Here is a 23,233-nt window from a genome sequence, read left to right as displayed (position 1 = left end):
TTAAGTGTTCTTACTAGGTTTCTTTGTCTAATGTATTTTGAGCATGAAAAGCTTAGGTAACAGTTTCTACCAGAAACTCCGTGAGGACAGGGTGGCTATGTCTTAGACCATGCCTGCATGCTGTTTGCTGACTTACAAATGAATGAGGAACTAGAGTGTCAGTTCCACCATCTAGGAGGAAATTTTTGTTTCACTAAGCTGTTTAACAAAATTCCCTCTGCATTAGCACATTTGGGGGAAAAATAGCATATTCTCAAAGTTTAGCAATTACCTACTTCTGTAATACAGAAGCAAGAAAAATATATAGCAACTCCCAGAAGAGAGGAGATGGGAGACATCATTCTCCCATCAGTGGAAAAGGGAGCAGTGATCAAGATATTGAGCTGAAGCTATTGAAGAAAGTCAAACAAGCAACCTTTGTCTTTCTTGGGCTTATAGTTTATTGCAGGGGAACAGGCAATAAGCTGAATAATTAATTTAAATGTGTAGTATAATAAAAAGTGAAAAGTGCTCTGAGAGGAAAACCAAGTAGTGAAACAGTGAGGTGTGTCTGTGGTGTGGGAAGGCCTGTCATAAGGTGACGTGCATGAGGAAGCTAACTATCTAGATATATTCAGGAAGAGTATTTCAGGCAAAGCCTTTGAGGCACGGCATGTTGGGAACAGCAAAAGAGAGAATTTAGTATATTACATGTCATTCATAAGGATTATGGTTATAGTTCATAAAAGTAGAAAATCACTTTTGATGACGTATTACTCTGAACAGAACTTGCGATCAGACTTTGCAGTCACGTTCTTCCTAAATTGAATACAGAATGCTGGCACGAATAGTTACTGACTTTGGAGTCATGCAGCCTAATTAGTTGTTTAACCTTGTTGAGGTTCAGTTTATTTTTCTGTTGTGTACAATTATTAGCAAAACACCTCATATCTGGATTCATAGAAGAAAGTAAAAATTAAATTAGTCCCCTGCCCCCAACAAATTCAGAAGACCTCTTGACAAATATCAATGACAGAACTTCAGTCAGTTTTGAAATGTTTGCCTAACATGGATGTATGTTTTAATGCTGCTCCCACCAACTCTGTTCTGACATTTTGAAACTCATGACTCAGCTCAAGGCAGGTTATGGGATGATGGTGCACAGAATATTGAAATTTGAATCATGACAGAAGCCATCTGGCCACGTCCCTATACTTGGTGGCAAACTCATTACAGATCTTTCTTCAGAGATTTTTACTGAAGCCCATACAGCCATTGGCCAATATATATATGCAAATCTAGCCATCATAAAAGTCTGGATCTGTTTTGTAGACTCTTCAACAGTCTGAAAAATGTGAGAGCTTTGAAAACTGCCTTGCTTTCTTAGTTGAGTGCTGGGAGTCACACAGGATTAGAACATGACTAAGTGTTCCTAAGCCCCTGCCAAGCTGTATAAGGTGAAATGGAAATGAGGTAAAAATGTAAGAGCAGCCATGGTGTACTGCGCTTTTTAAAAATTTCCAAAAGAATTATGTAATGAATTAAAGAGCTGGTAGGGCAGGTTTAGATTAGATCTCACCATGAACTTAATTTAGAGCCACCATCATTAAGAGATACAGCGAAAATTCCCTGTAGTGAAGTCTCTCAGTCGTGTCCAACTCTTAGCGACCCCATGGACTTCAGCCTACTAGGCTCTTCCATCCATGGGATTTTCCAGGCAAGAGTACTGGAGTGGGGTGCCATTGCCTTCTCTGAGCTATTTTAGACTAATAGCAGCATTTTCTCAGAATGTGAATCGAGGTCTATGAGATGATGATAGTCAATATTGTTTTTTTTTTTTAAATAGTATCTCAAATCATTTCAGCATTACTAAAACTGGTTTTTGTCTATTAACTCATAGTTAAGTAAACAGTATGATTAATAATTTCCGTTTTTCTTATTGGTTTAAAATAATCCCAGCCTTACTCAGTTATCACCTTATTTGTACTTAGTTTAGCAAACTTGGCTGTTTTTGCATATGCTACACTTCAATTAAAGTAAAAGAAAAAGTAAATAGTGGTTCCAAATGAGTGAAACTAGTTTATGTAAGTTGATTAACATTTTTTATTCTTTGTCAAATTGCCTAATTTTGAAAGGTGTCTTAGCAAGTGCTCAAGAAATATACCTTGAGGTGTATTCTTTTGAAAAATCAATCCTTATTCTTTTCTTCATGAGATAGTCTAAGTGCTACTTTAAGAAAATGTTCTTTATGCTTTCAGAATGTGAATGGCTTATTGTATGACAGTCTCTCGTCTTTTCTCTCTCAGGAACTCTTCCCAGTTAACAGACAGAGTGTGGATCATTTCGCTAAATACTTCACTGACGCAGGTCTGAAGGAGCTTTCCGACTTCCTCCGAGTCCAGCAGTCCCTGGGCACCAGGAAGGAGCTGCAGAAGGAACTCCAGGAGCGTCTTTCTCAGGAATGCCCGATCAAGGAGGTGAGGACCATGGGCTCACTTCACTGCAAAACCACGGGCGAGGGGCATATCCTCGACTATGCAGTACAGACTTTACCGCCCTTAAAGGAGACTGCCCTTCGTTCATTGCTATGAACTTGAGGTCCTTTTCATACCATATAAGTGGGCTCAATATCAAAAACATCCTCCAGGATGTTCAGAAAATAATGATTATTTCCATACAAATGACTTATTTACCAGGTCACTATGGTTGTCAAAATATTTCATCTGCCTAATAGATTCACTGTCCGCTGCTATCCACTAGCATTATGCCTCAGTTTAAGGTGATTTTTCCCATTTTATTGCAGATTGTATAATATGTAATATAATATAATATGTTAAGTATTAGCTTAATGTATGTAGATTTCGATTTTAAGACAAAAAAGGGATGGTTTGCATTCATGTCATGGATAAAGACCAGTTGGACCAGTGACTTACTGGCTTCCACTCGCAATAACTGGGTATCTGCATAATGTAAATACTATATTTTTGTATAGCTATAGTTCTTGTGGCTATGACTGTAACTTTTTTTTTTAAGTCATACCTGAAGAAAACTTCCCATTTGAACTTTAAAAAAACTTTTATGTAATAATTCAAAAGTTGTATTAAGAGTCCTTTCCTTTTGCCACTTACTCTCAGGTCCCAAACCCTCACCACCCTGCTTGCTTAGAGCCTTGCAAGGTACCGTGTATGGTTTAAAATTTGAGATTTCAAGATGGTTTCTGGCCAGCAGGTGGAGGTGTTGGTCCTAAGTCTCATAGCATTAAGGCCAGCAATATATTCAGTAACCTTTATCCAAGCAAAAATCTTGAACATGATTTTCCATGGTGAAAAAAAGTAAACTATAACGAACACTGTGATACTTTCAGGGATAGAGATGTCACATTTCTTTGCAGCTTTTCCCTGTCAGCTGGAGGACTGGGACTCCTCCGTTCCTTCTTTTCTCGAAAGCTGCTTTACCCGCTGCAATCCAGGCTGTCAAGAAAGAAACAGTATACTTTCCTTTTAAAAAGGAAGGGAGAAAAGTAGTTGTACTGTTCACAAAGTGGTGCATTAAAATGCGTTATGGTTTTTAATTACTTCTTAAGCCCTCCAGGTGGCGGTAGTGGTAAAGAATCCATCTGCCAAGGCAGGAGACTTAAGAGATGCAAGTTCAATCCCTGGGCCGGGACCATCCCGTGGAGAAGGAAATGGCAACTCACTGCAGTATTCTGGCCTGTAGAATCCCCATGGACAGAGAAGCCTGGTGGGCTACAGTCCATGGGTTCACAAAGAGTCAGACACGACTGAGTGACTTAGCGTACATGCATGCACTGAAATCCTCAGCTCTACTTAGGATTTTATTTCAAAAGGAGAAAGATTTTTTTTTTCAAACAAGTTTAATATAATACACTGTTAGGCAGAATTTATTCTGTATGATCAGGTTTTTAGGATACATTTGCACATTTAAAAGTAATTCTGAAGGGAAAATAGCCTGCTGAGGGTTGCAACAATGGTATATACCATCTAAAAGAAGTCTTTGTACTTTACAGTTTATTTACATGAGGCATGAGGATATTCAAAAGTGATAATTAAAGAATAAATTGTAGTTAGTGCCTCATACCAACCCAAGATATTTTTCATCAAGAGGTTTTAAGTTGAGGATTGGAAGTAGACATTCACAGCTCTGTTGCTTTCTTCAAACCCCAGAAAGTCAGACTGGCTTAAATAATCCTTGCCCTGCTGGACTCAACAGGGGTCCTGCCTGTAAAAGACTAACCCTGAGAAACCAAGATTCGCTGTTATTTTCTATTACCCAGCAGCTCCTGGCCAGAGCTAAGCCTATTAATTTGGGGACTAAAAATAAATCTGCTCTGAGAACAAATCATTGTGTTCTCCTCTGCCTTGGAACTTGAGAGCATATGCCAGGAAGGGAGGGACTGAGCAGCGTATCTGTCTGCCCCAAACCTTTTACTGACTAAGCACAGAGAGAGGGGGATCTCCCCACTTGCGTGTTCCTCTTTTGACTCCTTTCTTCGTGAAATGTAGGTGGTTCTCTATGTTAAAGAAGAAATGAAAAGGAATGATCTTCCAGAAACAGCAGTCATTGGACTTCTGTGGACCTGTATAATGAACGCTGTGGAATGGAACAAGAAGGAGGAGCTCGTGGCGGAGCAGGCCCTCAAACACCTGAAGGTACAGGGTCCCTGCAAGGCTGTCCAGGCTGCAGGCCAGCTGCAGCTCTAACAGCGGGGCAGACGGGTTCTAATCATAATGCTCCCAGGTTCAGTCCAAACGTACATTTCCTAATGTTTTTCCTTTCAAATATGCCACCACCTAAAATGTTTGAGATGTAAGAGCTTGTGAAGTACCTGAGGGTAAGTTCTTATTAAAAACAACATCAGAAAATCCACAGAATAGTCATATATTCAGTATTAGTTAAAGAGGAATATAGTCTGTTAGTTTTCCTTCTACCTGACAAAAATTCTTAAGGAATATTTTGTTTAAGTAAGCTACAAGTTGACATTAGAATTTGAATAGTGAGTGGTGGAAGAAATCAACTGATTGTATAAATTGTATATTTTTGTATGGGGATATATATGTGTTTGCTTTTATCATCCTCTCCGTGTAAAACTATTAAGAAATGTAGAAAACTTAGAACCTGCCTTCAGAGTTAACACTTGAATTGGGAAGCGAGCACCTACATAGTATAAACTCGGTAGGATATAAATCAGATAACTCTTCAATATTTAGGAGAACAGAGCAGTGAGTATCCTATGCAGGGAAGGATCAAAGGAGGAGTTTGTGTTGAGCTCAGTAACTCTTAGAGAAAATAATAGCAAACATCAACATCTAGGGGCTTCCCTGATGGCTCAGATGGTAGAGAATCTGCCTGCAATGCGGGAGACCTGGATTTGATCCCTGGTTTGGGAATATCCTCTGGAGAAGGGAATGGCAACCCACTTCAGTATTGTTGCCTGGAGAATTCTGTGGCGGGCTACAATCAGTGGGGTCCCAAAGAGTCAGACAGGACCGAAAGATACACACACACATCAAGAACGAGAAGCCAAGGTCGTTTAAGACAGAAGAGCAATATGAACAAAACCATAAAGATGTTTTGTGAGGGCATCTGGGAAGAGACCTCTACTCTTCCAGTGGCAGAGCCATACTCCAGGAGTGGAGGAATCACAGCAGGCCTGGGAACCTTCAGAACTTAGGATCTGTGTCTCATTTTCACAATATCCATTAGACGAACACAGTAGCATAGCAATTGTCTCTGACAGAGTCAGGAGTTCCTATTTGGTCTCTTTTAGCAGGTACAATGAGAGAAATCTGATATGATGCAGGGATAAAAAATTCATTTTGGTTGGACACAAAATTATAGTAAAAGAATCCTCAAAGTGGAAGTTTTCTAAGCAAATCTCCAGGTGGGTACAATGAGAGAAATCTGATATGGTGCAGGGATAAAAACTTCATTCTGGTTGGACACAATATTATAATAAGATAATCCGCAAAGTGGAAGCTTTCTAAGCAAATCTCCAGGTGACCGCTGTGGTTCAAGTGGCATCAGCCCTATACCTCCCAACAAAAGTGAACGGTCTTTCTCCCCACTCCTCTTCCAGCAATACGCTCCACTCCTGGCTGTGTTCAGCTCCCAAGGCCAGTCAGAGCTGATCCTTCTGCAGAAGGTTCAGGAATACTGCTATGACAACATCCATTTCATGAAAGCCTTTCAGAAGATTGTGGTTCTCTTTTACAAAGGTATGTATCTGTGTTGTTCTGCCACTATGCTTCCGTGTTTTGTTGAAGCTCTTTTTGGGCCACAGCAAGGGGAAATAGATGGGGAAACAGTGGGTGACTTTATTTTTCTGGGCTCCAAAATCACTGCAGATGGTGACTGCAGCCATGAAATTAAAAGACGCTTACTCCTTGGAAGGAAAGTTATGACCAACCTAGATAGCATATTCAAAAGCAGAGACATTACTTTGCCAACAAAGGTTCGTCTAGTCAAGGCTATGGTTTTTCCTGTGGTCATGTATGGATGTGAGAGTTGGACTGTGAAGAAGGCTGAGCGCCGAAGAATTGACTGCAAGGAGATCCAACCAGTCCATTCTGAAGGAGATCAGCCCTGGGATTTCTTTGGAAGGAATGATGCTAAAGCTGAAACTTCAGTAGTCTGGCCACCTCATGCGAAGAGTTGACTCATTGGAAAAGACTCTGATGCTGGGAGGGATTGGCGGAAGGAGGAGAAGGGGACGACAGAGGATGAGATGGCTGGATGGCATCACTGACTCGATAGACGTGAGTCTGGGTGAACTCCGGGAGTTGGTGATGAACACGGAGGCCTGGCGTGCTGCGATTCACGGGGTCGCAAAGAGTCGGACACGACTGAGCGACTGATCTGATCTGATCTGTAGGGGTGATGCAGAGGGGGACGTGGGTTTCTGCTCATCTCTGAATTTTAGTGAGGCAGCCACATTATGTAGACAGAGAAGGTATTAATACGAACCCCATAGACGCCTGTGGCCCCAGGTCCCGGTCTGATTAGGCCCCTGTGCACTTCTCATTGATGGAAATGGCTAGAAGACTGGTCATGAACTTATAATTTTGGGAGGTGGGGAGGGAGGATGGTGAAAAAGACTGTAATTACTAAAAAGAAGGTCTGTGTTCGAATTGTAAGGATTAGTTCTAACAACAGTGATCACCAGAAGCATGTTCAAACCTTTCAGATACCATCAAGCTGGTTCTAAATTAGCTTTAAACTTTGTGTTTTAGTGATTTGGCTCAACCGGTCTCCTGTTTGCCCAGGAAATGACTATTTTTAGATTTTCACATTTACTGTCTGTTCATTGTGTTTATAAGGATTAGGTTGCTATGACAACTGGTACTGCCAGTTTATTAAAAAATGAATGCTCTAGGGTTTTAACTGATCTCAATGTCTATACCTATAGTATATTTTTAAAAAATGATCCTAGACTATTCTTTGGTATAGCTTTGTGTAGTTTTATGGGGGGGGGGGCGGGCGGGAGTATTTAAACAATGATACATTTTGAACATGATGAAATGTTTATTAGAATTACTGCTATCTTAAATGGCATAACACAGAAGAAAACTAAAGTATAAACTAATGGACTTCCCTGGTGGCTCAGACGGTAAAGAATCCGCCTGCAGTGCAGGAAACCCGAGTTCAATCCCTGGGTCTGGTAGATCCCATGGAGAAGGGAATGGCAACCCACTCCAGTTTTCTTGCCTGGAAAATTCCAGGGATAGAGGAGCCTGGCAGGCTACAGTCCATGACATCACAAAGAGTCAGACACAACCGAGCGACTAACAGACACGCACACAGCAAACACATAAATGAGTACCAGTCAAATGTTTCTTTGCTTTTTGATGCATTCTTAAATTTGTCTGTTTTGAATGACAGTTTGGAATGTAAAAATTTTACATCATCGGTTGCTAGCTATTTGGGAAAAAATGCATGATAGCATTTCACAGAGTTTTAATTGGCTCTCCAGATTCTTCAAATGCATTCATCTTGCCCGCAAGTGTGTGGATGATATTTTTGCTTTCTCAGCACTAAGGTATTCGGGCACAATTTTTTGTGTCAGTGGGAGACTGTGATGACTGCAGAGTCCCATTTGAAGTTCAGTAAAAGATGTTTTTGTTTTTTGGGGGAGGGGGGGCCAGGTCTGTCTTAGACTCGCTTGGATATGGTTGTGAGATAGCAACATCCTAAAACTAGGGTTTACATGATACCCCAGGTCATGAGATAGCAATGTCTTAATGCTAGGCGACCCATCAGAACCAGACCTGCAGGTCCCATGGCAAACATACCTGTGGTGCCCAGTGCCCAAGACAAACTACTTATTAATCAGTAAAGGCATTTAGGTGGCATATTAACTATTAACGTCCTATTCTTCAGATTTCTCTTTTTAACTGTTAATGAATATCAGCATCCTTCCCCATTATACTTTTTATAACAAACCACTAACAGCTAGCAAAACTGGCGGCTTTGAGTTATTTCCTGTTCTTCAGCCCCAAACGCTAAGGAACAGTGGCCTGGCATTATAGCCAAGAATTGGGCACCAAGAAGTACAAAGAAGAGGCATTAGCTGTTCCTTAGGCAGTAGATTAACCAGGTGGTCAGCTTTTAAATAGATTGTTTCAGTTAGTACAGTCTGGTGAGCATGAGCAGGCCCAAGGGAACATGGGAAGATAAGTGTCAGCATCAGTTCTATTCTGGCCCAGCTGTTTTTGGAAATGAAGTCAGGAAACTTGCAAATAGAAACCTAAACTATATTTTACTGAAAAGTTAAAACTGAATATCATTTTCTAAGTAACTTCGCAATTTTCCACAAAATTATACATATAGGCTGTTTTTCTGAATAAAATAATTGCATTTCTTTCTCTTGAGAACACGGAATCCCTGAGGAACGGTTGTTCTTTATGACTGTTAAGAGAGTTACTGTGTTTACCTTCCTTTTTATAGTAGTTTTTACCTTTGCCTTATTTCATTCAGCAAACACTTGTGCACCAGTAGACAAATATTTCCTCTGTCTTTCTATGGATTTGGATGTTCTTGTCCTGTGTTTCATATGCCTAGGAAGACTTGAGGACTGTGTTTGTTAAAACACTCCTTTTCCAGTGCCTGTGTGCGTGTGAATCACCGGGGGAGCTTGTTAAAACAGATTCCCCAAGGATTCTGATTCAGTGGGTCCAGCCTTGGGCCCTCAGATTTCCCTTTTAACAAATTTCCAGGTGATGCTGTGACTGTTGGTCTCAGATCACTGATTGATCTAAAGGATGTTTATTGAATGCCAGAAGTGACAAATCCCATGAACTATAGTAACATGGTTAAGATTATGCTTAACCATTAATTCCATATACACATATACATTTTATAAATATCAAGTAGTGTTTTGTCTGCTTCTTTTATCTAGTGATGGGAAGCCCTTTACATTTTGCTTTAAAGCCAGTTTTCAAAAATGTAATGGAAATCATTTCTCCTTTCCCATTTTAGAAGTCGCTCAGTAGGTGTCCGACTCTTCGTGACCCCATGGACTGCAGCCTACCAGGCTCCTCCGTCCATGGGATTTTCCAGGCAAGAGTACTGGAGTGGGGTGCCACTGCCTTCTCCGAATATCTCTATTACATACACTCATCTTCCTGTATTGCTAGAACTTGAGGATAACAGAAACTGTGGGATATGACTCCCTATGTCCCCTCTGGAAACCTAATTGCTTAAAAGAATGCCATTATTAAAATTTTTATTTTTATATATTTTATAGAAAAAAAATAGTGGAATGAAAGTGAATAAACTTTGAGTAATGCTTTGCAGCAATGAAAGGAGAAAGTGGTGATTGGTCACTTACTGAAGATTTACATTTTGTACTAGAATCTAGATTTTTATATTTCTAAGGCAGTGGAAAACAGTAAGTGCCTCACTACTTTTCTAACATTGCAGTATTCACTTTCTAAAATAAATTTCTTTCTTCCTAAAGCTAGGTACTGTATTCTCAGCATGTAGGTTTGGAAAAATATAAAACTACCGCCTCAAGTACTGTTAGTATCTCTATTATGGCTTTTATTGTTTGTGGATATATCTTAGGTTAAATTCTGTTCCTCACACACATTTTTCTAAAAGAAGTTTCTTATTCTAAGAGATTTTTGACCTTCTCACATATAGTCCCAGCTTTCTTAGGGTAAATTATATTTGACTCGTGTCCCTATATGACACTGCTCATAAAAAGTACTGAATTTTATGTTTCAAGTGACATCGTTTTCAACTTAAATATTTAAATAACTGACATCACCTAACACTGTGCAGTTGTCATAACACTCTTAGGATATTGTCTCTTTGACCCTCGTGAAAACCCAAATTTTGAACTAAAATTCTACACATTGAGACATATTTAGTTTTTCTCATCAGGTTATTTATTATACATGAACTGAGTGCAAACTAGCTGTCAAGTCTTATGTTAAATGCTGGAAATGAGATGAACAAAATAGTCCCTGACTGCCTGGATTTCAGAGTATAGAAGAAAATCCAAAATTATAATCACAATGTGTCTGTGTATTCATTCACTCAGTCATGTCTGATTCTTTGCGACGCCATGGACTGTAGCCTGGCAGGCTCCACTGCCTATGGTATTTTCTAGGCAAGAATACTGCAGTGGGTTGCCATTTTCCTCTCCTATAATCACCATATCAGTGGCAAAAATAAGGCTGGTACCAATAAATGATGATGAGAAGTGGAAGGATGACAGCAGAGGGGCCCCTAACTCAGAGCTGAAGCTAACTTGGTGAAGGAAAAGGGAAGGCTCTCAAGGGACCAGAGTATTTTCTCAGAGGTGATGAAGAAGTTGGCCACATAGAAGGGAGAGAAACACACTGTAATATGAGGGGCCCTAGTACAACTGTGGAAAGTCTCCTTTCTTACTGTACTTTTACTGATTGTCTGTATTCCTAGTAGGTAGTTGGGGGAGATTCCAACACTTTGTCATCTCCATCTCCCGGTTATAATGAACTCTTCTCCCTGCTTTTCCTTAGTGGAAAACACAAGTTCTCTCTCTCCTACATTTGTCAAGGAGCTCCTTCCATTTGTGATTAGATTTTTTCCTACACAACAGTTAACTTTCTTTTTGATATTCACACTTTGCCTCAAAGTTGCCCTGTGTCATTGCTTCTGTCCCTTCTTTATCATTTATTTCCCTAGAAATTTGGTCTTGCAGCAGGTGTTTATTATTAAATTCTTCCACGAGCTCAGCTCTGCACAAAGTTGGTCTGATTTTTCAGTAGATGATATATCTGGTAAGTTTCACCTGTCATGTACAGTCCTTTTCACAAGCACAGTCACCAACAAGGATTCTAGTACTTGCATGGTCTCTTTTGGCCTCTGTGGGGCAATCAAATGCAGGAGTGAGCTTCATAAGGAAGACACGAGACAGAGTGTCACTAAGCTACACTCTGTCGCCTTTGCAACCTGTACATTGTATCATAACATGATTTATTATGTGAGAAGAAAAAATAGAATTTCCCTTTAACTCTATATTTTATTTTATAACATTAACAGTAGTAGTTGTTCAGTTCAGTTCAGTCGCTCAGTAGTGTCTGACTCTTGGCAACACCATGGACTGCAGCACGCCAGGCCTCCCTGTCCATCACCAACTCCTGGAGTTCACTCAAACTCATGTCCATCGAGTCGGTGATGCCATCCAGCCATCTCATCCTCTGTCATCCCCTTCTCCTCCTGCCCCCAATCCCTCCCAGCCTCAAGGTCTTTTCCAATGAACACCCAGGACTGGTCTCCTTTAGGATGGACTGGTTGGATCTCCTTGCAGTCCAAGGGACTCTCAAGAGTCTTCTCCAACACCACAGTTCAAAAGCATCAATTCTTCGGTGCTCAGCTTTCTTCACAGTCCAACTCTCACATCCATACATGACCACAGGAAAAACCATAGCCTTGACTAAACAGACCTTTGTTGGCAAAGTAATATCTCTGCTCTTAAATATGCTATCTAGGTTGGTCATAACTTTCCTCCCAAGGAGTAAGTGTCTTTTAATTTCATGGCTGCAATCACCATCTGCAGTGATTTTGGAGCCCAAAAAAATAAAGTCTGACACTGTTTCCACTGTTTCCCCATCTATTTCCCATGAAGTGATGGGACTAGATGCCATGATCTTAATTTTCTAAATGTTGAGCTTTAAGCCAACTTTTTCAGTCTCTTCTTTCACTTTCATCAAGAGGCTTTTTAGTTCCTCTTCACTTTCTGCCATAAGGGTGGTGTCATCTGCATATCTGAGGTTATTTGATATTTCTCCCGGCAATCTTGATTCCAGCTGTGCTTCTTCCAGCCCAGCATTTCTCATGATGTACTTTGCATATAAGTTAAATAAGCAGGGTGACAATATACAGCCTTGACGTACTCCTTTTCCTATTTGGAACCAGTCTGTTGTTCCATGTCCAGTTCTAACTGTTGCTTCCTGACCTGCATATAGGTTTCTCAAGAGGCAGGTCAGGTGGTCTGGTATTCCTATCTCTTTCAGAATTTTCCACAGTTTATTGTGATCCACACAGTCAAAGGCTTTGGCACAGTCAATAAAGCAGAAATAGATGTTTTTCTGGAACTCTCTTTTTTCCATGATCCAGCGGATGTTGGCAATTTGATCTCTGGTTCCTCTGCCTTTTCTAAAACCAGCTTGAACATCTGGAATTTTATGGTTCACATATTGCTGAAGCCTGGCTTGGAGAATTTTGAGCGTGACCTTATAGTGTGTGAGATAAATGCAATTGTGCGGTAGTTTGAGCATTCTTTGGCATTGCCTTTCTTTGGGATTGGAATGAAAACTGACCTTTTCCAGTCCTGTGGCCACTGCTGAGTTTTCCAAATTTGCTGACATATTGAGTGCAGCACTTTCACAGCATCATCTTTCAGGATTTAAAATAGCTCAACTGGAATTCCATCCCCTCCACTAGCTTTGTTCGTAGTGATGCTTTCTAAGGCTCACTTGGCGTCACATTCCAGGATGTCTGGCTCTAGGTGAGTGATCATACCATCGTGATTATCTGGGTCGTGAAGATCATTTTTGTACAGTTCTTCTGTGTATTCTTGCTACCTATTCTTAATATCTTCTGCTTCTGTTAGGTCTAACTCAATGAAACTAAGCCATGCCATGTGGGGCCACCCAAGACAGGAGGGTCATGGTGGAGAGGTCTGACAGAATGTGGTCCACTGGAGAAGGGAATGGCAAACCACTTCAGTATTCTTGCCTTGAGAACCCCATGAACAGTAGTTGTTAGTACATGCATATAGTTTGTAAACCAAAAAATATACATATGTTGGGAGTGTATGTGCTCAAAATTGTCTTGCTGATAGGAGAACATGATGAAAACAGTTTGGAAGTTAGTAGTATAAATCACAGGCATGTTAAAGATGTCATAAAAACAAATTCTATAAAAAGGACTTTTAAAATGCATGTTTGAGATAATTAGTGTTCCTGGAAATTTTCTGCAAAGCGTTCTTACCCAGTAACAAATCACTTCCTCGAGTTGTGAACCATCTTCTTCCTATGGCTATGAAAACTGGGCTTTGATGGCCAGAGCTAGGAAAGTTCTTTCATCATTGTGAGTGGAGAGTGCAGAGCTGAAAACATGAGAAACTCAAAGACTAGAAGCTAAGAGTAATTCCTTAGGACTCTTAATTATAATTTCTAAGTCTAGTCCTTATAAATGAATAAACCCAGATTTCTATCTTCCTTTGCAAAACATAGTGTATTTAATGATCAAAATAAAAAATAAAACACACTTTTATATTTTCTAAAACCAATCATGTGCATTTTTAGTCAATTTAATCTCTTCAATTGAATCTGAGAGCCAGTTATTAATTTTAAAAAACAAGACTTTTGTTATGAAAAGATCAGTGATATTATGAATGAAAACAATATCAAATCATTTCTCTTGTTTTTATAAGTTAAAGGTATATTTTAACTACAAAAACATCGTTAGAATGATTTATCAGCATTTGCAATGGATTGGGTATATGCTTTCTATTTCATTTCACACTCCAAAACCCCAAAAGACAACCCATTACAACATTGGCAAAGTATGTAGGCTATTGTTTCCACATTCCCCTTTCTATTCTTAACATTAACTATTCTGAATTAATGATAACTTGAGAGTATCAAGGTATATTTGTGGAATTTAGAGTTTTAGGTAGTAGATATTTAATAGATACAGAGAAGGCAATGGCACCCCACTCCAGTACTCTTGCCTGGAAAATCCCATGGACAGAGGAGCCTGGTGGGCTGCAGTCCATGGGGTCGCAAAGAGTCGGACACGACTGAGCGACTTCACTTTCACTTGTCACTTTCCTGCATTGGAGAAGGAAATGGCAACCCACTCCAGTGTTCTTGCCTGGAGAATCCCAGGGACAGGGGAGCCTGGTGGGCTGCCGTCTATAGGGTCGCACAGAGTCGGACACGACTGACGAGACTTAGCAGCAGCAGCATTTAATAGATAACACTTTCTCTTAAAAGCCTGTAGGAAGTCTGTCTAACACGTCTTTCTCTCTGAATAGTGTATAAGGAAACTCATGTGATTTAGACATTGTGGGAAAATAAATTGAGGACAGCCATAGAATGATGTAGAACTTTGGATTCTGTGTATGTTGGTCCCATGGTATACCCAGGAAGCTCATCTTTATATTTAATCATTAATATTATCATTATTGCATTCTATCTACAATATATATTTTTTCGTTTGCCCTTTTTTTCTCCTAAAGTAAATCCCCTTAAAAGACCAGTCATTTGAGGTCGCTGCTTAATCAAGATGTGTTTGAAACTGGCAGGACAAAGGGTGTTCTGAAATGCTAGAATTGCTGATTCATTGGCAAAATAACCCAGTTTCCTCCCAGCAAATTAACACTCTAAGATTTCCAAGTCCCAGCCTCACCATCATCACTAAAGTACTGACGGTCCTATCTGCTGGGCTTCCCCAGTGGCTCAGAAGTAAAGATCCCACCTGCCAATGCAGGAGACAAGGCTTCCATCCTTGGGTCAGGAAGGTCCCCTGGAGAAGGGAATGGCAACCCACTACAGAATTCTTGCCTGGGAAATCCCATGAACAGAAAAGCCTACAGTCTGTGGGGTCACAAAAGAGTTCGACACCACTGAGCAACTAAACAACATCACCACCCGAACTGCCAACATACTCAGGACACTGTGCTGTGTGGAAACAAGCTTGGTTCTTGTCTTCTGATACGTTTCAATGTGCGTTTCTTTTATAACAAAATTTTAATATTTGAAGTGATTGCTTTCTATTAAACTGTAAGACATGAACTTGCTTTGAAGCATGATATGTATGTAATAACTTTGAAATGTTTGATTTGAAATTGCAGCTGATGTGCTGAGTGAAGAAGCGATACTAAAGTGGTACAAAGAAGCACATGTTGCCAAAGGCAAAAGTGTTTTCCTTGACCAGATGAAGAAATTTGTGGAGTGGTTACAGAACGCAGAAGAAGGTATGATTGTATTTAACGGCCCTGGTGGCCATTTAGCGGGTCCTTTCTCACTGTAATTCAAAATAGCTCCTCCCTCCACAGATTTTTTTTTTTTTTTTTTGGCTTTGTAAAACTGAAGTTCTGAGCCTTCATTTCTGAATCAAGGCAATGAAAATATCTGCATGATAAACAAAACAAAATCTCTTAAATTATCCCTGCTGCTGCTAAGTCGCATCAGTTGTGTCTGACTCTGTGCAACCCCACAGACAGCAGCACACCAGGCTCCGCCATCCCTGGGATTCTCCAGGCAAGAACACTGGAGTGGGTTGCCTTCTCCAATGCATGAAATTATCCTATCCCTAGTGGAGGACAAAGAGGAAGAAATAATCAGATGAGAAAGGAAAAAAATAATTACATTTATAGGATTGTATAAATTTTTTATAGTGCCTTTACTGGTTGACGTGCTTACGTGCTTAAAGTGGGAATACAAGTTGGAAGAGCAATAATGATGAGACTTAATCCAACTAGGCATGAGAAGTTGATGATCCAAGTAGTTATAGTCACCAGTAATATTTCTGAGTATGTTGCCTTTTTAGAAAGTCAATTTCATTTAAAAATCAAAAAGTTTGCTTTCTGCCCTGTCTATGAGTCTCTTAGTCAATGGACACCCAGGCAAAAATGTCTTTTTTTAGGGGACAGGGAGATAAGAATAGAAACTATTTCCTGACCTCGTTTAACAGTCTCAGAAGAAAACGACCTGACTTGTCTCTCTCTTCTCTCGTAGAATCTGAATCTGAAGGTGAAGAGAATTAGGTGGCTCCAGAAGCACAATACCCAGGTCACCACACAACACTTTTATTGGGAATGCTGAGCCATTTGAGAAGAGAAACTTGGCTTCCGTTTTCACAAAGGAAAAAAAAAAAAATAGGATAGGCTTCCCTTTTGCCGAGGGGGAAATGGTTTTTTGTTTTGTTTTGTTTTTAAATGGAGCCCTGAGGCATCAGCGATTATACTTGGGACTCTACCTCTCACTCACTATTCGCTAACTTAAAGCCATTCAACAGGGAGTCCAGTAGGTATCTGAGGCGAAATACTCCACAGACTCCCCTTTTTTTAGCTGTATTTTTCAGGTACTATGTGGTGAACGCCCCACTGGTGTCTATTACAGGGCCACTTTGGTAGTTGTGTATCTGCTCGTGTATGTGATTTGACAAACCAGTTTTTTAAAATAAATGGCTTTTTAAAAATCTGGGCTTATATTTTCAACGCTTTTATTTCTTTTCTGTCCTGACTTCTGTACAGATGACATTTCACTGTCAGGCTTTCTTTCCCGTCCAAAATGCTGAATGGTTCTTGTCGATCAAAGCACTTCTACTCCTTGTATCACTGGTGAATGTATTTCACTTACCTTTGTAGCGTAATAGAAATCCACCCAAAAGTATAGGCACACTAGCACCAATGCCATGAATTGATAATAATAATATTATCTGCGTGTGAGGATGTCATTTTCATTCTGCAGGAAATAAAAAGGACAAGAATAATTAGAAGTCATAGGATAAAGAGCTTTACAGCCCCTTGAAGTGACTAGCATACCCCAGGGGGCGCTTATATATTCTTTCCGAAGATTGTTCTCCTGGAAAATGCTCCTCTTTCATTCTGGCTTTTCCTTTCAGTCTGCATCTTATTTCTTCCAGTCCATTAGTTCATGGCAAGCCTCCATCTGCCCCTCCTTCTGCCTATCTAAAAATAAGAATTATGAAGTTAAATGGTATTCACATCATAGAGTGCATATTCAATGTGTTTATTTGAAATGAAAAAAGTGAATAATTTTTATTGAAAGCAAACTTGGCAAACTAATTTGACAAGTCCTGACTGCCAATCAGTATACATGGCAGGCACACTCTGCAAGTTAAATCTTCATCTCTGATGTTTTGACAGATACAGATAAAGATTAAAATATTGAAAATTACATTCAATTTGTAATAACAATTTCATATGTCAACTTTTATGTATTTTAGATTTAAGTTTAAATCAGCATGTTCCCTGTCATTTTACGGATCTTGAGTAAAATGTGTGAAGAAGATATTTGACTTTGCCCCACTGTTTCCAAAGTATCCACACTGAGACCTACTGTCCTAGGTCTTAGTGACCAAGTTAGTGACCAAGATGGAGCTAAAAGTCCCGTTACTGAGTTCCACACCTGTGCCCTTTTGTCCCTATTTTCTGCTGTCAAATTATAATGAAATGTATGTTTCTGCAGTTCAATCAGAAGGGTTTTCAAGAAGGTTCAGTAGCACTTCTACTGAGCAAACATCTGGGAAGTCAGTTTTCTACCATATAAACTACTTAATGTTTTCTAACACATAATATTTTTTCCAAACAGAGCTTAAGATAGTGATTTTCAGGTAAGTAATCATGGGTGAGGGTCTCCCTGGGTGGCTCAGCAGTAAAGAAGCTGACTGCAATGCTGGCGATGCCAGAGATGGTTCAATCCCTGGGTCAGGAAGATCCCCTGGAGAAGAAAAATGGCAACCCACTCCAGTATTCTTGCCTGGAAAATCCCGTGGACAGGAACATGATGGGCTACAGTCCATGGGTTCGAAGAGTCAGACACGACTGAGGTGACTGAGCAGGTATGCACAGTCATGGGGGAGAAGAAGGATACCTATCAGCAAAAACTTACAGAAGCCTCAAACCAAAGCCCTTTCTTTCTCTGAAAGACAAGTGTCTCTTTTACTTTTTAAAAGTAAAACTTGTCCTAATTATACAACTAATTGCATTAGTTATCTATTGCTACACAGCAGATTATCCCCACATTTTGCAACTTTAAACAACAGACGTTTATCCTATCAGTTTCTGTGATTTGGATCCATGAGCAGCTCAGCAGGGTGGCCTCCAGCTTGACCTGTCCTGAGGTTGCAGTCAAGCTGTTGGTGGGGCATGCAGTCCTCTGAGGCAGCATTGCTTCCAAGCTGACGGTGGTTTTAAGATCAGGCCACTCAAGATGGCTGCTCTCTTGCTCTGTCCACATCAGCAGTCCCCAACCACTTTGGAACCAGAGACCAGTTTCCTGGAAGACAATTTTTCCACGGATAGGGGGGCAGGGGCGGGGCTTCAGAATAATTCAAGTGCGTTACATTTATTGAGCTCATTGAGCAGGAAGCAGAGCTCAGGCAGTAACTGTGAAGACAAAGCTTCTGTTGCTTGTTGGCCTCTCACCTCCTACTGTGTGGCCAGGTCTAGGCTGGGGAAAAGAAAGTGTTAGTGGCTCAGTCGTGTCCCACTCTTGGCAACCCCGTGGACTGTAGCCTGCCAGGCTCCTCTGTGCATGGGATTCTCCAGGCAAGAATACTGGAGTGGGTTGCCAGGCCCTCCTTCAGGAGATCTTCCCAACCCAGGGATTAAACCTGGGCCCCAGATTCTTTACGTCTGAGCCACCACCAGGGAACCCCTGCTCAATAAGTCCCAGCCTCCTCGACACCCTCATCACATGACTGACCTTCTGTCTTAGTCACAGAGTCTAATCTGTAAATGCCTCCTTGCGCCAGGCCCCAGGTGCTGATTGTTCTAATCATTAGATCAGACCCCTCTACTCAGTTTAAAAGGAGCGGGCTTTCTGCTGGTTTTCCTGGTAACTGATGAGCACACCTGATGTCAGTTCCCTTGTAACTGGTAACCTCCCTTTGCCCCTGCTACCAAAGACTGCACGTCTTGCCCTGGTGTCTTTGCTGCTGTCTATCGACTTGATGGGGTGTTGCTCCAGGATCCTGCTTCAGATAAATAAGCTCCCCCATCCATTAAAACATTAATGTCCCTGTTGCTGCCTTAGAGCTCTTTCTTCAGTCTTGAGGCTGGGTGAGTGTGGGGCCTGTGGGGTGCGGCCCCAAAGCAAGGATTGGTGGACCTCAGTTCCTTGGTGACGTTTCGCTATAGACGCGTGTCCCTTACCACAGGTCCTCTACTTAGGTTGCCTGAGAATCTTCATGGCATAACCCCTGGCTTTCCCCAGAATGAGTGGTGTGAGAAAGGCAGCCCTGGAAAGGCTAAGTATTTGAAGTGACCTACCATACTGTCAGGTTCTACTGGTGGCACAGACCAACTCGGGTACAGTGCGGAAGGGGGCTACATGAGGTGTGACTTCCAGACAGCGGGGAGACTCGAGGGCTCTCTTGGAGGCTGGTGACCACAGTAGTGTCAATCTCTATTAATTAGTCTTACTATTAGTCTCTATTAATACATACTAAAATCGTTTCTAGTTAGATGAAAACTGTATGTTAGAGTTTTTAATCTGAATAGATTAAAACTAATGTTAATGAAAGCACTAAGAGACAATGTAGGGAATATCTTTTATATTTTTTTATTTGGCTGCATTGGGTCTTCATTGGGGCCTGCGGGATCTTTCCTTGTGGCGAGCAGGTTCTAGAGCACAGGCTCAGTAGTTGTAGTGCAGTGGGGGGCAAGTTGCCCCATGGCTTGTTGGGAACTTAGTTTTTACGTTTTTTAAATGTTTTTATATTTTTTACAAATATGGCTTTGTTAATTCTTTAAAAAGTTAAGTCTATTCTGTACCATTTTTATCCTGCTCTTTATTAAGTAGTGTTTGACACCATTTTGCCACGTCAATAACTATCCTTCAAGTACATGATTTTAAAATATATATAATTATCCTTGGTATGGATGGAGCATAATATAATACTCTTTATGTTCAATGTAAGTTCAATTACTGCTCTTTATGTTCAAAGTGTCTTTAAATGTTTTGCTTTTAAAAATAACCGTTTAAAATATTCTGACATAAGGTTTTGTTCATCTATGGTTATTCAGAAAAAAATAGAAATGGAATTTGGGTCAAGGGATTTGAATAATTTTAACACAAGGGAGTCTTACTTTTGAATTTGCATTTCTAAAAAATCTTTATTTGGCTGCACCAGGTCTTTTTGTAGCACACAGAATCTTTATTTGCAGCACGTGGGATCTAGTTCTGTCACCAGGGGTTGAACCTGGGCCCCCTGCATTGGCAGTATGGAGAATATCTTATTAAGCCAAGAAAAGCAGCTTCTGGAAATACATCAGGTCCAACATGACTACAGGCAATTATTTCTTTACACTAAGTTCTTCTGAAAAATTACTAACTGCAAGGTTCCTTGTGATAGATGTCTTGACACCTCCATGGGATTAAAATATTTCTTCCAGGAAAAACAACTTTTTAGAGCTAATCTTTGCATCCTTAGAACACCTTGTTTTGTGTGTGTGTTTCAACTGTGTATTTACGTATAAGAAAGGAAAATGGAATCTGTGGACTGAAGAGAAGCTAAGCACACCCGTGTGAGCAGGGCTCCAGTGAAGACCATGCACGTGAGCACAGTCCTAGAGGACGCGCCCTCCCAGCCTCCACCGCTCCCTCCTGTAGGTAGATCGTCATCCTGAGTTCTGACAGCGTAGGTTCATTTCCCTTGTGTTTGAAGTGACTGCATATAGGATCAGTTCACTTAGGCCTTCTTTTGTTCAACTTTACCTAGTTTCGTCGTCAGTTTCTATGTTGAGTTCTTTTCTGGTATGTGATTAAGTGGACCCTGTCAATCTACAGACAGTAATACCCAGCTCTTTCAGCAAAAACATAGGAAACATGAGGACACTTTTTTTACTGAGCCAAAATGTTGCCCTGTTTTCTTTTAACACAGAAAAGAATTCCTAGGCACATTTCTGCTCGTCAGAGATCATTTTGGAAATCGCATGTATTTCCTTAGAGTAGTCATTACCAAAAAAAAAAAAAAACTACGCCTGCCTTCTCTGAAGGACTAGTTGCATTGTATATGGCAGGATAGATGTTTTAATGACATCGTAGATTCCTGTGACCAGGAATTGGGTGTTCTTGTACCCATATTTTGGCTTTTCCTTCTGTGTAAATAGAGGAATAGAGAAATGAATTTGGAATTGGTTGGTTTGAGCTTAGAGGACCATTCTGTCAATAATTAGTTGATTAACTTAAATAGTAAGTCACTTGTTCCGTTGTTAAGTCATGTCCAACTCTTTGTGACCCCATGAACTGCAACATGCCAGGCTTCCCTGTCCTTCACTATCTCCCCGAGTTTGCTCAACTCTTGGTATTTACTCTGCTTAATTGTAAAATAAAGGCTTGTACGAGATCAGTCCTTAAACTGGGCCCTCACAGTTCACAACATCCAAAGTGAAAAGTAAGACTGTTTTCATCAGATGCTCAGATTCTTATGTCTGTGACCTGAGAAAGGTAAATATAATTAGGCTAGACTGTGGGTTCTTAAATCTCAGCATGCATCAGGGGCACCCAAATGACTGAAAATTGATTGCTGATCTCACCTCCCTGCTCAGTAGGTGTGGCGCAAGGTCTGAGGACAACTTCTCAGTGATCCTTGAAACACCTGACACCAGTCAGGACCACACTGACAGCCACAGAGCCAGATGGTTACCAAAGTCCACTCCTGTGCAGCCATCTGCAGTCCGCTAGATCTTCAGTAAAGGAGGTGGGTTGTACTTTGCTTACCTCTGTATTGCCATTCAGCATAGCTTGGCAGGAAGTTGGTGTTTGAAAAATGTTTGAATGAATAAATGAACAAATGTGCATTAAGAATTCCTTTTTAAAGGGTTGATCATAAATTCATCCTAATGTGTTCCTATATCTTCTTTGAAAAGTTCAGCTTTGGGACTACAGTCTGACTGCTCCTTAGTAAGAATTTGAATTAATGAGCTAGACAGAAATCCATGACTATTGATTGCGGCATTCTATTGAAGCAAAGCTAGTAAAACTATTGAAGCAGAGCCAGTAAAATGTGGGGCCATAATTTACAAAATGATCTGACCCTGTCTTTTTTTTTTTTTTTTTCCAAAAGTAGCAAAAATACTTTCTCATGAGGATTGTCTAACCAGGCTCTATCTGCACCAGTACATTGTGGATATTGACCAACTGTGAACCCCTCAGCCTGCCCTCTCTGACCTAGAATGGGTCTAAGAGAGGGAAGCTCTAACTGGACTTGATTACTGGTTTTCAAACTTTATCTGAAAACCATCTGGATCACATGGCAGAGTGAGAGTCGCTCAAAATCTCATGGAGGCCTTGTTAATTATGGGTTGTAAACAACAGCTCCAGAGTCTCTGACGCAGTACACCTGGGGTAAGACCTGAGGATTTGCATTTTCTAACAAGTTCCCAGGTCATGCTGTTCCTGCTGAACCCGTGACCACATGTTGAGAACCACTGGGCTAGCTAATCTGTAAACCCTTAGGAATAGGCATGTTGAAGCAACCCAACCTCACAGAATGGGACTTTAGTTTAGACTAACTCAAAAGCTACTGAATTTGTATCATTTCTTCCCTAGCTCTCTCAAGCTCCTGTCTTCCCTGAATCCTTAAGTATTCTTAAGAAGTATGAGAAACTTTGAAAAATCTAAATTCAGACAGTCTTGACTTCTTGAAATACAAAAACGCCTTTGAGGAAATGCTGGAATCTTTCTTAGCATTCTCTTTCCTCTTGAACAGGAAAGCCCAGTGGTTTTCTGAGTGTAGACTTCAGACCAGCAGCAGCAGTATCATCTGGGAGGGAGGCAGAAATGGAAAATTTCAGGATCCACTCCAGAAACTCTATAGGTCAACCCAGTGATCTATTTTAACCAGCCCTTTTGGTGACTCTGATCCACCGTTAGGTTTAAAAAACCACTAGCCTAACTTAAAATCGGGTACCAGATTATCTTGAAACACATCTATAAAAGACATGAAGGTAGCAGGACAATTAGAATTTCAGGTTTTGGCACAG

At 40.6% G+C, this 23,233-nt stretch overlaps 1 protein-coding gene across 2 annotated transcripts in view; it reads left to right on the top strand.

The window, feature by feature from the left end:
- Positions 1 to 16,700, top strand: part of BZW2 (basic leucine zipper and W2 domains 2) — a 62,661-nt gene extending 45,961 nt beyond the window's left edge. For both annotated transcript variants that reach the window (XM_027540005.1, XM_027540006.1), the window contains exons 8-12: positions 2,286 to 2,456; positions 4,503 to 4,649; positions 6,077 to 6,215; positions 15,350 to 15,472; positions 16,236 to 16,700. In XM_027540005.1, the coding sequence (XP_027395806.1) occupies positions 2,286 to 2,456; positions 4,503 to 4,649; positions 6,077 to 6,215; positions 15,350 to 15,472; positions 16,236 to 16,264 (609 nt within the window). In that variant the 3' untranslated portion in view covers positions 16,265 to 16,700. The remainder of the gene's footprint in view (positions 1 to 2,285; positions 2,457 to 4,502; positions 4,650 to 6,076; positions 6,216 to 15,349; positions 15,473 to 16,235) is intronic.
- The last annotated feature ends 6,533 nt before the right edge of the window (positions 16,701 to 23,233 follow it).

This window comes from Bos indicus x Bos taurus, chromosome 4 (genome assembly GCF_003369695.1).
Source record: "Bos indicus x Bos taurus breed Angus x Brahman F1 hybrid chromosome 4, Bos_hybrid_MaternalHap_v2.0, whole genome shotgun sequence".
Lineage (NCBI taxonomy): Eukaryota > Metazoa > Chordata > Mammalia > Artiodactyla > Bovidae > Bos > Bos indicus x Bos taurus.
Note: the sequence above shows the minus strand (reverse complement) of the source record. Positions and strands in the feature narration are given on the sequence as shown.